General features: G+C 45.1%; 1 protein-coding gene across 1 annotated transcript in view; it reads left to right on the plus strand.

The window, feature by feature from the left end:
- Positions 1-13,532, plus strand: part of LOC121364760 (transmembrane protein 132B-like) — a 217,857-nt gene extending 204,325 nt beyond the window's left edge. The window contains exons 6-9 of the mRNA XM_041488266.1: positions 174-379; positions 9,163-9,436; positions 10,806-10,997; positions 12,197-13,532. Coding sequence (XP_041344200.1) covers positions 174-379; positions 9,163-9,436; positions 10,806-10,997; positions 12,197-13,351 — 1,827 coding nt within the window. The 3' untranslated portion in view covers positions 13,352-13,532. The remainder of the gene's footprint in view (positions 1-173; positions 380-9,162; positions 9,437-10,805; positions 10,998-12,196) is intronic.
- The last annotated feature ends 904 nt before the right edge of the window (positions 13,533-14,436 follow it).

A 14,436-nucleotide genomic window follows, 5' to 3' on the forward strand; every position in this document is an offset into this window, starting at 1 on the left:
GCACAACTCTTTCCCTGGGGTCCATTTATCACTGTTTGCTTCTAATTAGAAAACTGGAAATGCAATATGCATGACTTACATTTGCAGTGTTGTCTTAAGACTCGTGTATCATCCTCGCTCTTCCTCAGGAACTTTTATTCATTTCCTAATTTTTTTATATCTATTTTTTTAAGGTTTCTGAGAGCTGCGACTCCATCTTTGTTAATGGCAAGGAGATGAAGAGCAAAGTGGACACCATTGTGAATTTCACCTACCAGCATTTCACCACGCAGCTGGAGGTGACGGTCTGGGTTCCGCGGCTCCCGCTGCAGATCGAGATCTCTGACACGGAGCTCAGCCAGATCAAGGGCTGGAGGATCCCTGTCACCTCCAACAAAAGGTATGTTCTCAGCATTGCCCCTCTCCTCACACGTGCCTGGCTCTGCTTTTAGAGCACAGCCATTTAAAAATGAGCATTGAAAAATTGCTGTCAGCGTTACAGGCTGCCTCAGCCTTCATTCAAACACCCAGCAATCACTGCCTTTATCCTGATCTGTACACAAAGTCAGAGCTTTGCCTGGAGCATTCATCAATCCCACACAATCTCAGGACAGTGGATCACACATTCCTGAGGAAAAGGACCTGGACCTCTCCTGTGGGTGTAACACAACCCTGTAACACAACAAAATTCAGCACTGCCAGACCTCAGTTCCTTCTGCTGGGACAAATAACAGGGCCAAGGAAGGGTTCAGCTGTCACTGCCTTGGAGCAGGTGACCCAGGTCTCTTCCTACCCAAACCCTCTGTGATTCCATGACTTTGGGTGGTTGTTCAGTCTGTGCAGACCTGGCTGCTGCACTACTTAGCAGCTCTGAATTCAGTAAGAAACAATTCCTACCAAAGACCGTGTTCCACCAGGAAAAAGTAGACAGGGGGGATTTTGAGCTCTGATCCCATCATTCCCTATGGAAATGCCTGTAATGACCATCATTTGCAAGATTAAGAACTTCCAGGAACGCTACTGTGTTGGTGGATTTCAGGTGAAACTGAAAAATATTAGTGGGGAAAAGGCGTGACACCAGCTCAGATTTATAAGCCAGTGAAAAAGCCTTGCTGGCAGCAGCAAGGGGAGTGCTAAACACTGTGGCAGCTCCAGCTAAAGCTCTCCAGTGCCCAGGAGAACATCTCAGCTACTGAAGAGCCTGAAGAACCCAGACAGCAGTGGAGGAGAACTACCCAACACTTCATCTAAGGGAATAGCACACAGTTTGCAGGGGAGTCAGATAATGAGCTCCAGAGAAGGGCAATGACTGACCTCTTGATTATGTGGGTATTTTTTTTGGCTATGACAGAAGAGGTGATGAGAATCTGGCACAAGAGAAGCTGCAGTGTTTGCTTCAGTGACAAAGACAGGGGATCGAGATCTCTGACACGGAGCTCAGCCAGATCAAGGGCTGGAGGATCCCTGTCACCTCCAACAAAAGGTATGTTCTCAGCATTGCCCCTCTCCTCACACGTGCCTGGCTCTGCTTTTAGAGCACAGCCATTTAAAAATGAGCATTGAAAAATTGCTGTCAGCGTTACAGGCTGCCTCAGCCTTCATTCAAACACCCAGCAATCACTGCATTTATCCTGATCTGTACACAAAGTCAGAGCTTTGCCTGGAGCATTCATCAATCCCACACAATCTCAGGACAGTGGATCACACATTCCTGAGGAAAAGGACCTGGACCTCTCCTGTGGGTGTAACACAACCCTGTAACACAACAAAATTCAGCACTGCCAGACCTCAGTTCCTTCTGCTGGGACAAATAACAGGGCCAAGGAAGGGTTCAGCTGTCACTGCCTTGGAGCAGGTGACCCAGGTCTCTTCCTACCCAAACCCTCTGTGATTCCATGACTTTGGGTGGTTGTTCAGTCTGTGCAGACCTGGCTGCTGCACTACTTAGCAGCTCTGAATTCAGTAAGAAACAATTCCTACCGAAGACCGTGTTCCACCAGGAAAAAGTGGACAGGGAAAAAAGGAGGGCAGAGACAGGGGGGGGTTTTGAGCTCTGATCCCATCATTCCCTATGGAAATGCCTGTAATGACCATCATTTGCAAGATTAAGAACTTCCAGGAACGCTACTGTGTTGGTGGATTTCAGGTGAAACTGAAAAATATTAGTGGGGAAAAGGCGTGACACCAGCTCAGATTTATAACTCAGTGAAAAAGCCTTGCTGGCAGCAGCAAGGGGAGTGCTAAACACTGTGGCAGCTCCAGCTAAAGCTCTCCAGTGCCCAGGAGAACATCTCAGCTACTGAAGAGCCTGAAGAACCCAGACAGCAGTGGAGGAGAACTACCCAACACTTCATCTAAGGGAATAGCCCACAGTTTGCAGGGAGTCAGATCATGAGCTCCAGAGAAGGGCAATGACTGACCTCTCGATTATGTGGGTATTTTTTTGGCTATGACAGAAGAGGTGATGAGAATCTGGCACAAGAGAAGCTGCAGTGTTTGCTTCAGTGACAAAGACAGGGAGAGCTGTGCTGGGTGAGGAATGAATGGGTTTAAGCTGACTGCTTAAATCTTCACTGAACTTCCCTCTCCTGCCTGTGCTGTCCCATCCCTGAGGCACAGATCCTGCTGAAAGCAGTGGGATTTTGCTGAGCACACAGCTGCAGGATTAGGCTGGTGTTTATTGCAGGAGCAGCCATTCAGCCGTGTTTAGCAGTCGTGGGCATTCTCAAGTTAAACCCATTACAGGAGCGCTGGAAATTTCCTCCCTGGTGTCTCCTCCTGATTTATTTGGCCAGCTGAAATAAAGGGAACTCTGAGAGTCTGCTTTGCTTGCAAGCTGGCAGGCTTTGCAGAGTTTGGGTGCAAAGCATTTGCTGCTGCTTGGATTGCACTGGAGCTGCTGGCCCACGTCCTGCAGGCATTTTCCAAAGTGGGGACACTGTGCCATCCCCCTGGAAGGGCCATGCCCATGTGAACAGCAGAGGTTTCAAGAGGAAACAAATGATCTCTCCTTTTATTGACCATTCATGTGGATTTTTTAACTTTGCTGGGCTATTCTGAATCAATAGTTCAGAGCCAGCATTAGTTGTGCTCACGCTGACATTTACTTTGCACATAAGGTTTTTACATTTCCTTTATTTTTAGATTTGGATGGTTTTTACCTGAGATTTAGTGGCTTTTCATTTTGGCTCTTTTTTATTATTATGACTTTTCTCTTTACTTTTTAATCTGCTTATACCTCCACCTCCTATGTGTTTCCCAAAATCCTAAACCTGGGGGAGTTTTTATGAGTTTTTAAGTGATAAGCTGAAGCACTCCAGACATTTGGACTGCAGTCAGGAGCTGTAGGTTTGAGAGTGAGCAGAGTGCTTTTATCTTTGCAAAAACCCCAAATCCAAGCATTTCTCAGCAGGTGAAGCCATAGCATTGTGTTGTTTCAATTTCACCTTCATGTGAGAGCCAATATTGGCAAGTTGCACGAGGTTTTTGATATCTGTCCTTGAAGGAAACTCAAGGATTCTTTCCAAAGTCCCTGAGAACAGGCTTAGGCAGCCTTAAACTTAACCCAAAAATCAACAGAAACTGTGTCACTGTTCTGGTCATGGCAGCATTGCATCTCCCCACAAACAAAGCAATTTTCCACTTTGCTGCTGCAGGTTTGGTGTCCTCACACCACTGCTTGTGTTCTTAGCAGGAACTGAACATTGCTATAAAGTTATTCATCAACACACAGCAGCTAAAATGATGGAAATTTTATAGGGATTGTGCAGAGACACTTCAGCAACCTCCAGACTTTCTCTCATCTCTCTGGCTGCCCCAGGGCCTCATTTCCACCCCCAGAGCGTGGCTGTGCTGCTTCATGTCTGAGGGGCTGGGCCAGATGGCAAAATAGAACTGGGTTTACAATAATCTCTTAAACGTGTTTATTGGTGCTGTTAACAAAAGAAACGTTTGTGCATCAGCATTGCTGTTCTTCTTCTGAATACAGCTGCTCTCCTTCAGACCTGAGAGAGTTTATGTGCCCCAGATCACATCTGTTCTTCCCAGGGATGGCTCTCGAGGCAGTAAAATGTCTTGCTGCTCCCTCTAAACCCTGTCATGTTTGAAATTGTAAAATACATGTGATTACAGACATGTTTGCCTCTCTGACTTCTTGAATGATTTCCACAAAGCCATGAAGAAGCAGGGTCTTTACAAATCTTTTACAAACGCCCCCTGGACAGTTTGAACTGTGTTGGTTTTTAGCTGGTGTGAACTGCTGCAGGAGCAGGAACTTGTCAGAGAACAGAAAGGAAAAGACAGGCTGCTTTTATGCCAGAAACTGGAAAAAACCCCAATTAATCTCCCCTGTATAAAAGCAGCAATACGATGTACCAGATCAGCCTGAAAATATATGGCAAATCCTTAATATTATCAGGAGGAGAACTTGATCTCTGGTGAGTGCTGCTGCAGACAGGAGGAGCCTCCCTGGGCAGGTGAAATTCAGCTCCACCATCATCTCCTGGGTGGTGCAGGGAAAGTGGTGCCTGAGCCAGCACGGGCTGCACAAACCCCCAGCCTCAGCAAACACTAGGTGTATATTTAAATTAAAATCAAATATTAGAGTGTAGAAGAGGTCCAGGCAGACTCTGCTAGTCTAACAAGAACATTTATTTCTATTCCTCATGCATCTGCAAAATAATTACCTTCTTCTTGAGGTTCCTGCACCAGCTCTGTGCACACATATTTACATGGCTTGAGTGGCTTCAGCTTGCATTAATAGGAATTGCATGGCTAAAGTCTCTCAGAACAAGCTGGAAATTTAATTTCAGTAAATATTTGCAGCTGGGATAGGACATTGTTTTCAGGAGTCTCCCAACACCACCAGCACAGGCTTCACTTCAGGCAGGATTTATTGAGCTCTGCTTTGGTCCTGTCCAATTCTGGAGACAAAAGCAGGAAAGTTGGCCTGGGTTAAAAGCAGGACAAAAGAAACTGCTTCAGTGAAACCCTCAGTGAGTGCTGCCCCTCTGAGGTAAAGCTGTACTTTAAGTGAAATTAAGTGACACTGGATCCAAACCATTCCATTGGTGGCTAACAGCATCTGCACTAAGCTGGAACACGCTGTAAATTTGCTCCTTTAGTTAATTGATTTTAATGTCCTTTGGAGATAAGGCCTTGCAGATTTTTGTTAATAGGTAGGCCGTATTTTCAAGATCTGTGAAAGTACCAAATTACATTTCTTCTTGAACTGTGAGTAGAGTTATGTGCAGCTTATTTCTGTAGCTTCCACTAAATCAGCTTCTAGTGGTTTGTAATTTGTATCTGAGAGAGATTTCTTTTTTCAATTAGGGGTGTTGCAAATGTTGTTTAAATATACGACTCTTTGTAATGAGCATTTCAAATCCAAACCCAGCAGAACTGATTTCTTTAGGGTTGGTTTTTGTTTTTTTTTTTTAAACAGAAAATTAGCATCTGGCCCAAGAATGTGATGCCTGGTTGGAGAGGGGTGCAGATTAAAAGAGACACACTTCAACTGCTCAGAGACAAGGTCTGTAATGTGCAGTTGACAGATCACTGATTAGATCAGTGCTCGCAGGCACCCTTGGAACAGCCTGCTGCTTTAACTCAGCTCCCTGGCAGAGCCTTTCTCTCTGTGAAATGTAAATTAAATGTAATTCTGGCAACCTTGGCTCGCTCCAGAAAAGCAAAAAACCTTCCAAGCAAGTTTGCCAAGCAGCAAGAAATAGGGTAAGGAGGACTCAGAGAGATTTTCAGAGATGACCAAGGGAAAAAAGCACAATATGCAGCAATAGCTTGTATTCACCAGGACTTGTCTTGAGCAGAAAATGAGCTCCCTGCTTAATGAAGGATTTTAAGCTTACTGAAAACACTTTAATGAGGAGTTTAAAGGGAACTGTGTAATTCACTGGATCTCAAACATTTTGTTGCACGCATGGAGATGAAACAGACTTACTGCCTAAATATTGATTTTGTGGCTTTAAAGTGGAAAAATTATATCCTTTGTTCAGAAAAAAAACCCAGAAAGAACTTGAGTTGAGACCAGGCAAAGCATTCTTGCAAAGCTTGTACTGAAAATTCAGACACCTCCCTCTCCTCTGCACTGACAAAGAACGTGCCTTGCTCATCCCGGGCTCTGGAGAGGCTTTTCTGATGCTCCACATTTGTCTGCCACAGAAAACACGTTTCTGAGGAGAAGTACATCAACATCTCTAAATGTTTTTGTGCTGAAATGGAGCCTTTGCATTTAAGACACCCCAAGGAATGGGCTGGACTTGAGTCATGGTTTTGTTGTGGTAAATACTGGCTGCCCACACGGTGCTAGTCCTGGAAATAAGGACAGGAGTGCTCCCTCTGTGCCCTGAGCAGCAGTCCTTCCCTCTGCTCATTCCACAGCTCATATTTATGAGCTGGGGCTGAAAAAGAATTCCCTCCAGTTGTTTTGAATAGATTTCCTCTTGGACAATCCAGCAGTGCAAAGTTTTAAACAGCGAAAGTAGAAATAAACAAGGACATAAATAAAGATAACAGCAACCCATTGGATCTGAATAAAACATCGACTCACCGAATTGTTTGGGTTGAAAGAGACATTAAAGATTATCTTGTTCCAACCCCTGCCCCGGGCAGGGACAAACAGGAGCAGACAGGGAGTTGTGTAAATGATGCTGGCGTGGATGTTGACTGTGTGAACATCTCCTGCCAGGCACACAACACTGGCTCTGGCTCTCTTTTCCCATAACAAGGCTGGTTCCCATCAGCTCTGTGCTCTTTTGCCCCAAATCCCATAAATACTCCTTACCTGAACAGCTTTTGCACATGTTTCTCCAGTTCTGCACAGGCACTAATGTTACTGTCTGTATTATTAAGAGAGGGTCAAATCCCAAAATCTCAGAGCTGAGCTTGGTCCTGCCAAAGTCTGATTGTTCAGAGCTGGGTTATGGCTTAGCTGGGCTGAAGAGGGTCAGAGCACAGGAATAAATTGAAAGTGGGAACATGAAGGAGTTCATGAATTCCTTTACAGCATGGATGGATGTGGACCACAGAATGAACATTCCCCTTCTAGAACTTTCTTCGTGGCTGTTTTGCCAACTGTGAGCTGACTTCAGACTGACACCTGTGCTGGGAAGGAGAGAACAACTGAAAGTTTCCCTGAAATATCCAGCTAGTCAAACTCTGTAAGAATAATTTCTTTGGGAAGTATAAATCCTATTTTTGTAGCCTTTCCCCTAACAATTCCACTGTTACTCAATGATGTTTCACTCAGCAAGTAATGATGGACACTTGTTTTACACACACAAAACCAAAAGGCAGCACAGACCATTTACCTGAGGCTGAATATAAATATTCAGCTAACAAGTGATGCATTGAAAATGTATTTCCAGTGGATGAGGTTCTGTAACACTGGGACTTTCAGTCATTTTGAAGAGCACAAGGGTTTTTCTTAGATATGTTTTCACCTTACTGGCTGCCAACTTTGTCATAAAACAATTTATAACAGAAGCAATTCTGTTTTATAATAGTTTTTCATAGCTGCTATTTCAAAGGAGGAGATAAAGGGACACAGTAACCACAAAACTACCTCCTGCAATACTTTGAAAAATGAGAGACTTATCCTGTATTTTCCACCCTTGATATAGAGGTGGCTTCAGGCTCAATAAATACAGGAGGGAGGGAAATTATTTCTGAGCAATGAATCCACAGCATGGGGGCATAATGAGTAAAAGTGTGACCAGCTACTGCTTAATACCTGACTTGGAAGAGATAAGAGGATCCATGTGTTTGTGCCAGCAATGAACAAGAGGAAAAAAAATATTAATATTGGTGGTAAACTGGGTCTTTAAGCAGACAAAAAATTCTGTGAGGTGTGACAGCAGTGCTATCGTGTACAAATCACTGTGGTTCCTTCTCTGAGCTCTGGGGAAAGCTGCTTTATTTCACAGCTTCTGTTTTGAAAGGGGGACAGATAGAAAATGTTGAAGGAAGTGTGTCTAATGCTGCAGGTGCAATCTGAGTAGCTCTGCCCTGAGAGGGAGCCCAAAGCCCTGGTTTGGGGTTTGGAGGCCCCCTGAGGTCAGTGCATGATGTGGAGGTGTGAGGTGCAGGTACAGCCCAGGTGTTCTCCCAGCAGCCGGGGATGCATGGAGCACAGCAGGATCAGCTGGGCTCAGCTGGGTGCTCTGCCTCTGTAACAGAGCTGTTACAGGTGTGAAGGGCAGAGCTCAGAAATACAAATGTTAAAAGATGGTGAAACACCTTCTCCCACCCGATGAGCTGCTACAGGGCTTTGCTCCAGAGCTGCCCTCTCCTCAAGGTTTCCCTCTGCTTTCCTGAGCCCTCTGCTGCCTGGAGAATGGGCAGTGGCTCCACTGGGATCCCAGCAATGACAAACACATTTTCAGTTCACTGGGAGGCCCACACAAACAAAGGATTCACTGGAAGAAGCGACAGTAGCTTTTAAATTGCACAGCACCAGAAAGCTGCACAAACATCCCCCCAGGATTTACTAACCTGCCCATCCAAACCCTGATCTGGCTCACCCAGCAGCGGGTGGTAACATCAACACTGATGACAGTGAGTGTGTTGCTGTGGGTTTTTTCCTTTCACAAACAGGATGGGACTGTTGGGAGAGGCTCTTTGAGCTTTTACTGTAGTATCACTCATTATATGGCTGAGACAACAGAAGGTGGTAGCAGCTCACGTTTTGTTAACAGCAGCTAAAGATTTTTTTTTTTTTTTTTTTTGTTACAGAGCATTTGGAAAACTTTCCAGCCAATAGAACATTGCCAAAGCTTCCAGTCAGCTGCTCTAGCCAGTCACTAAAAGCACACCTACACCTGCTGCACACAATGCTGGCTTGTCTGCTTTCTGTTAACAATACACAATATTCCATTATTAAGCTTAAAACCTTCTACTATCTTTTAAGCATATTTTTCTGCAGTCCTAAGGTCTATCTTAGCCAAGCTATTGTTTTATGTCCTTGCTTGTAATACCATGGTAACTTTTTCTACCTTCAGGCTTTGCAGCTGCCGCTAGTTCTGAGTTTCTCTGCTCTTCCCGTTTCTAAGCCCTGCTTTTCCAGCTCTGTGGAAATCACCTCACCTTTACCATTTCCCACCAAGGAGGTGCAGCTGGAGCTCTGCAGGGCTGGGGGGACCAGGCTAACCAAGCTGGCTGTGTTCACAGGCCCACCCGGGACAGCGAGGACGAGGAGGACGACGAGAAGAAAGGCAAAGGCTGCACCCTGCAGTACCAGCACGCCTTGGTGAGGGTCCTGACCCAGTTTGTGGCCGAGTCCTCGGAGCTTGGAGGCCACCTGACCTACCTGCTGGGCTCGGAGTGGCAGTTCGACATCACAGACCTGGTGGCTGATTTCATGAAGGTGGAGGAGCCCAAGGTGGCCAAGCTGCAGGAGGGCCGGGTGCTGGCTGGGCGTGAGCAAGGCATCACCACGGTGCAGGTACAGCCCCTGCAGCCCCGCTGCGGGCTCAGGCTCACACACACCCTGGCTTAGCAGGGCTCAGGGTTGCTGTGGAAAACTCACTGATCTCGGGGGAAAAATAAAAAAATAAAAGGTGAAAAAATGGGTTTGCTAAACAGAAAAGGAAGTTTGAATGGGTTTTCATTGTGGCTGTTTGTCACTTCCATAAAATGCCCTTAGGTGAAGGTTTTGTAGGGATTTTCCATCTTAGTGTGACTGGAGCACAGGGAGATTTCCCTGGCTGGGGAAAGAGGTGACACGAGACACACAGCCAGCTCCTTTTAGCTTCAGTGGGACCATATGAACATAACCAATTGTACCAAATATCTACATGCACCTTTATATGCTTGAACATATTTGAAAAATCAGTCCTTTTACGTTCACAAAACCGATCACAAACCATGGACACAAAGATAATCTTCAGGTGCCTTTTGGAGTGTTCATGTTCCCCACCTAACCTCTGTCCAAATTCAGAATAAAGGAGTGGAAGCACTGGGGCTCTTCTCAGGGGCTGCAAACACCTGCAATGTTCTGGTCACACTCTGGAGTCAACCCAGGGATTTTAGGGCTCAGCTCCCTCAACCTGAAATAAATGGGATGGAGAGGTCAAGGGATTTCTGCCCTAAAAATGTCTCCTTCTCTCCAGTGACTCTAAAAGAGCAGGAAGCTCCAGTGCAGGGAGCTGTGCTGCAGGTTTCTCATGTTGGATTAGACAAATCACACCTCAACTATTTTGGGCTCAAAGCAGCTGTTTCTGTCACCAGGATAAGGATGAGTCTCCTTCTGAGCATGCTGGAAACAAGGTCTTAGAGCAACTGGCAGGAGTGTTTTGGCATTGAAAAATGCAGGCAGGCACCCAGTGGGATTTCTAAAGTTCTTTTGCAAGTCTCACTTTCATTTCAGTCAGGTCCCCTGTCCCTAGAAAGGCAACAGGCCAAGTTCCCATCAGCCAGGCTTTGAGCACTTATTTATCCCCTCACTGAGTTTCTGTGTTAATCAGGGTCTTACACTCTGTCCTGTGCTGCACTGCATTAACAGAGAGTTTTATAGACCCCAGAAAATGACTTTAAAAAAACCCAACATATCCATTTAATTTATTCTATATTATATATATATTTTGTCGAGATGAAGCTGCAATTTTGAAGTGATTTGTTGTTTTATTAAATTTTTTTTTTCCGATAAAGTAATTTAGCAGCAAATGAGTGTAATGTCTTGGAGGAAACATCAGCTCTGACTTAGACATGGAGGTGACAAACCCAGGATTGATCTGGTGTGCTGGTTAGAGGCCAGCCTTGCTTTGAAATTCTTCATTGCTGTTTCATGCAGGGTGTTTCCTCTCTCCTCCCAGGTTCTGTCCCCTCTCTCGGATTCCATCCTGGCAGAGAAGACAGTGATAGTCCTGGATGACAGGGTGACCATTTCTGACCTGGGGGTGCAGCTGGTGTCAGGCCTGTCCGTGTCCTTCCAGAGCAGCAAAGGAAACAAGAGAGCCATCCTTGCCACCACCTCTGCCCACGACATCCTGCGCACGCCCAAGCAGGTATGCTCCAAAGAGTGCATCACATTAATTTAATGTTCCCTCTGCTTTGGCAGAGGAATTTGCTGTAAATTTTAGGCAGCAGATACAATGAATTTATGGCAGTGAAAAGCAGTCACTTCTCATAGTAAAGGCTGTTCATCTTCCTGACCCCTGCACAGTGACCACTGCACTCTCCAGAGCTGCTCTGGGGAGCTCACAGACGAGTCTGGGAGTGCCCAGTGCCAAACACACGTGGGTGTGCCACAAAAACCTCCTTTTCTGTGGGGAAATGCAGCCTAGCTGTGCTGGCAGGGCTGGGAATGCCTGTCCTTAATTGTCTCACAAAGTCAGCTCAGCCAAAACGACCTCTGGCTGCAGGTGCAGAAGTTTCCATGACCTGCATTGCTGAAAACTGATGAGTTTGTGCTTACTTTGAACCATATAATCCGAGGAATTAAACAGCTTTTAATGAGACCACAGAACAAATTCTGTATGTGGTTTTTTAATAGATTTCCTAGAGCTGAGGATCTACATCAGTGCAGAAAGTGTAACTATATCTTTTGCACTAGCAATTTGCAGTAAGAAGACAAATTGGTTTGGTCAAAACATAAAAATGGTGTTTTTTATGAGTGCTTCTATAGTTCCCAGGAAAGACCACAATCCCTTTTGCATATTGCAAGTCCTGCATATTTGAAAGCATGACAGAAAATATAAAGTGCTGCCCTGAGACGTGTTCTCCTCCCAGTCTGTTCCATGGGCTGGATGGGCTCACTGGCCTGACACATTCCAGCCCTGCTCATTGCATTACATGAGGCCCTGGAACTGCAGCATTACAGAAACTCCCCATTATGGGTCCTTTACAAACCTAATTGACTGTGACGTTGGAAATATTATTATTTTTATCATAAGGCTCTAGCATTCAAAAGAGGCTTCTCACTTCAGACTGAGAAAAAAGTCAATTGTTTTTTTCCAGCGCTTTTATTAAATTTACATGAGTGTTTCTTTGATAGTTCCTGAAGGTGAGGTAAATGCCTCAGTGGTCTAGAGAACACAAGCCTGCAAGAAAATGAGAAGCAGAGTAGACATTTCCATTTTCTTTAAAAAAACAAAGCAAAAAGAATCCCCAAAGTTAAACTCTGTATTCTTTTTCAGACTTTAACAACAGACTGTCTGATTTGTGCTCTCTCTCACACTGTTTTCCCCCATCCTCTCCCCACCAGGAGGCTGTGGTGAGTGCTTGGGTTTTGTTCAGCGACGGGGCCGTGACGCCCTTGGACATCTACGACTCCAAGGACTTCTCCGTGTCCATCAGCTCCCTGGATGAGATGGTGGTGTCCTCACACCAGAGCCTTCAGTCCCTCTGGCCTGTGGTGGTGGCAGAAGGGGACGGGCAGGGGCCCCTGATTAAAATTGAGATGGTGATCAGCGAGCCCTGCCAGAAGACCAAGCGCAAGAGCGTGCTGGCCGTGGGGAAAGGAAACGTCAAAGTGAAGTTTGGCCAGAAGGATTCGGACCCAAAAGGGAGCACCAACGACATCGATGACCTGGAGAAAGATTTTAAAAGCCATGCAAGCAATGCTATAGAGAAAGCTGCAGAACAAGACAGGACAGCACAAGACTGGTCCAAAAACCACGAGGACGTGTCCGGTCCTGAGGACAACGCAAACAAAAGCACAACTTTCATCTCTCCCATTGATCAGGAGTCCCTGGAGGATGGCCAGCTTCAAAACAGCCCAACTGCCTTCACAGGTTTCCCTGCCCAAGTAGAAATACCAGGAGAAAACAATCCCAGTGATCTCTCATTGACTTCCAGAGGATTGACAGACCTGGAGATTGGCATGTACGCGCTGCTCTGTGTTTTCTGCTTGGCAATCCTGGTGTTTCTGATTAACTGCGTGGCATTTGCTTGGAAGTACAGGCACAAAAGGTTTGCTGTGAGTGAGCAAGGCAACATCCCCCATTCCCATGACTGGGTCTGGCTTGGAAATGAGGTGGAGCTCCTGGAAAACCCAGTGGACATTTCGCTCCCATCAGAGGAGTGCACTACCATGATTGACAGAGGGATGCAGTTTGAAGAAAGCAACTTTCTCCTTAATGGGAGTTCTCAGAAGACTCTTCATAATCATATCCTCAGATCTTCTGAGTACCTTTGTGAAAAAGAAGTTAAAAGTGAACCTATAAATCCTTCTGGGCCAAAGCAGAAGCGAGTAAAGTTCACTTCATATACAACAATCCTGCCAGAGGATGGAGGCCCCTACACCAACTCAATTCTATTTGACAGTGATGATAATATTAAATGGGTATGCCAAGATATGAATCTTGGTGACTCCAAGGAACTTAGGGACTATATGGAAAGACTGCAAGACAATATGTAAAACTACTTTCTTATGTTTGTAATCACCTTTATGCCTTCTGTTTATGGATGGTGGAGCAGTCAGTCCAGTCAGCAATAGGAACAAGACAGCCCAACCCTGGAGGTACTGAGATGATAACGTGATGGCAGAGAGCAGGTACAGGAGGCTGGCTGAGTTAATCCTGTTTCACCACAAACCAGGATGTGCCCCTAAAACAGCTCCCTGTAGGTGCTGGAGGTGTCACACACGATGGCTGTTTCTGTGTACTGCCTGGTACTAGCAAAATGCTAATCCACCTGCGCTCAGACTCAGAGGAGACTTCATTTGTTTGTCATCTCTCACGAGAAATGGTCAATCAGAAAAGAAAGGGATGTTTGTTTGCATTGATTTTTTTCTAGTCGTCGTCCTTTGTAAAGCACAGTGGACATTTCTTGCTCACAGCCTGAGAGGAGGCTCATGGAAAAAGGGATTGGAATGAATCTCATTTTATTGCCTATGTGCAATGCAGCCAAGTAGTCTTATTATTTTTTACAGATATAAAAAAACCCCATGTGGTTAATTTCTTCTTATATTGTTTGTGAATTTTATTTGACTTAGGGAACATTAAATATTTTCTTTGAAGGGGTTTGGGGTTTTTTTTTGGGTTGGTACCAAAGTGTAGTACAGTAATATTTATAATAATTTGAGTTTTTTATTCATCTGCTTCAGCCCCCAGAGATACCTCCTTCATCACTGATTATCTTCCTCCTTTCCATATGGGTCTTTAGTATTTGAAACATAGAAAGGAATTAGAACTCTTACTGAGAAAGGGTTGTGTCTTCTTACAGGGAACTGTAAATATAATAATAAACCCTGGAAAATAAAAATCAAGGAGTAGCCCTGGGTTCACTTTTGTCATTGCTAATATGAAAAAATAACCTGTAAAAAAAAAAAAAAAAACCCAGCACATACTTCAGAGGGAAATGCTTTGCTGAAACAATAGCTTGGCTGACAACACATGTTATTATCTGAGTGGGAAAGTCAAACGTGGTATTGGAATGCATGAAGTAGGAAGGAAAATTTCCTAGGAAATAGGCAAAGCTTGGAGTCACTGTTTCTCTGTTTCT

The sequence above is a fragment of the Pyrgilauda ruficollis genome, unplaced genomic scaffold, assembly GCF_017590135.1.
Source record: "Pyrgilauda ruficollis isolate IOZ18807 unplaced genomic scaffold, ASM1759013v1 scaffold9, whole genome shotgun sequence".
NCBI lineage: Eukaryota > Metazoa > Chordata > Aves > Passeriformes > Passeridae > Pyrgilauda > Pyrgilauda ruficollis.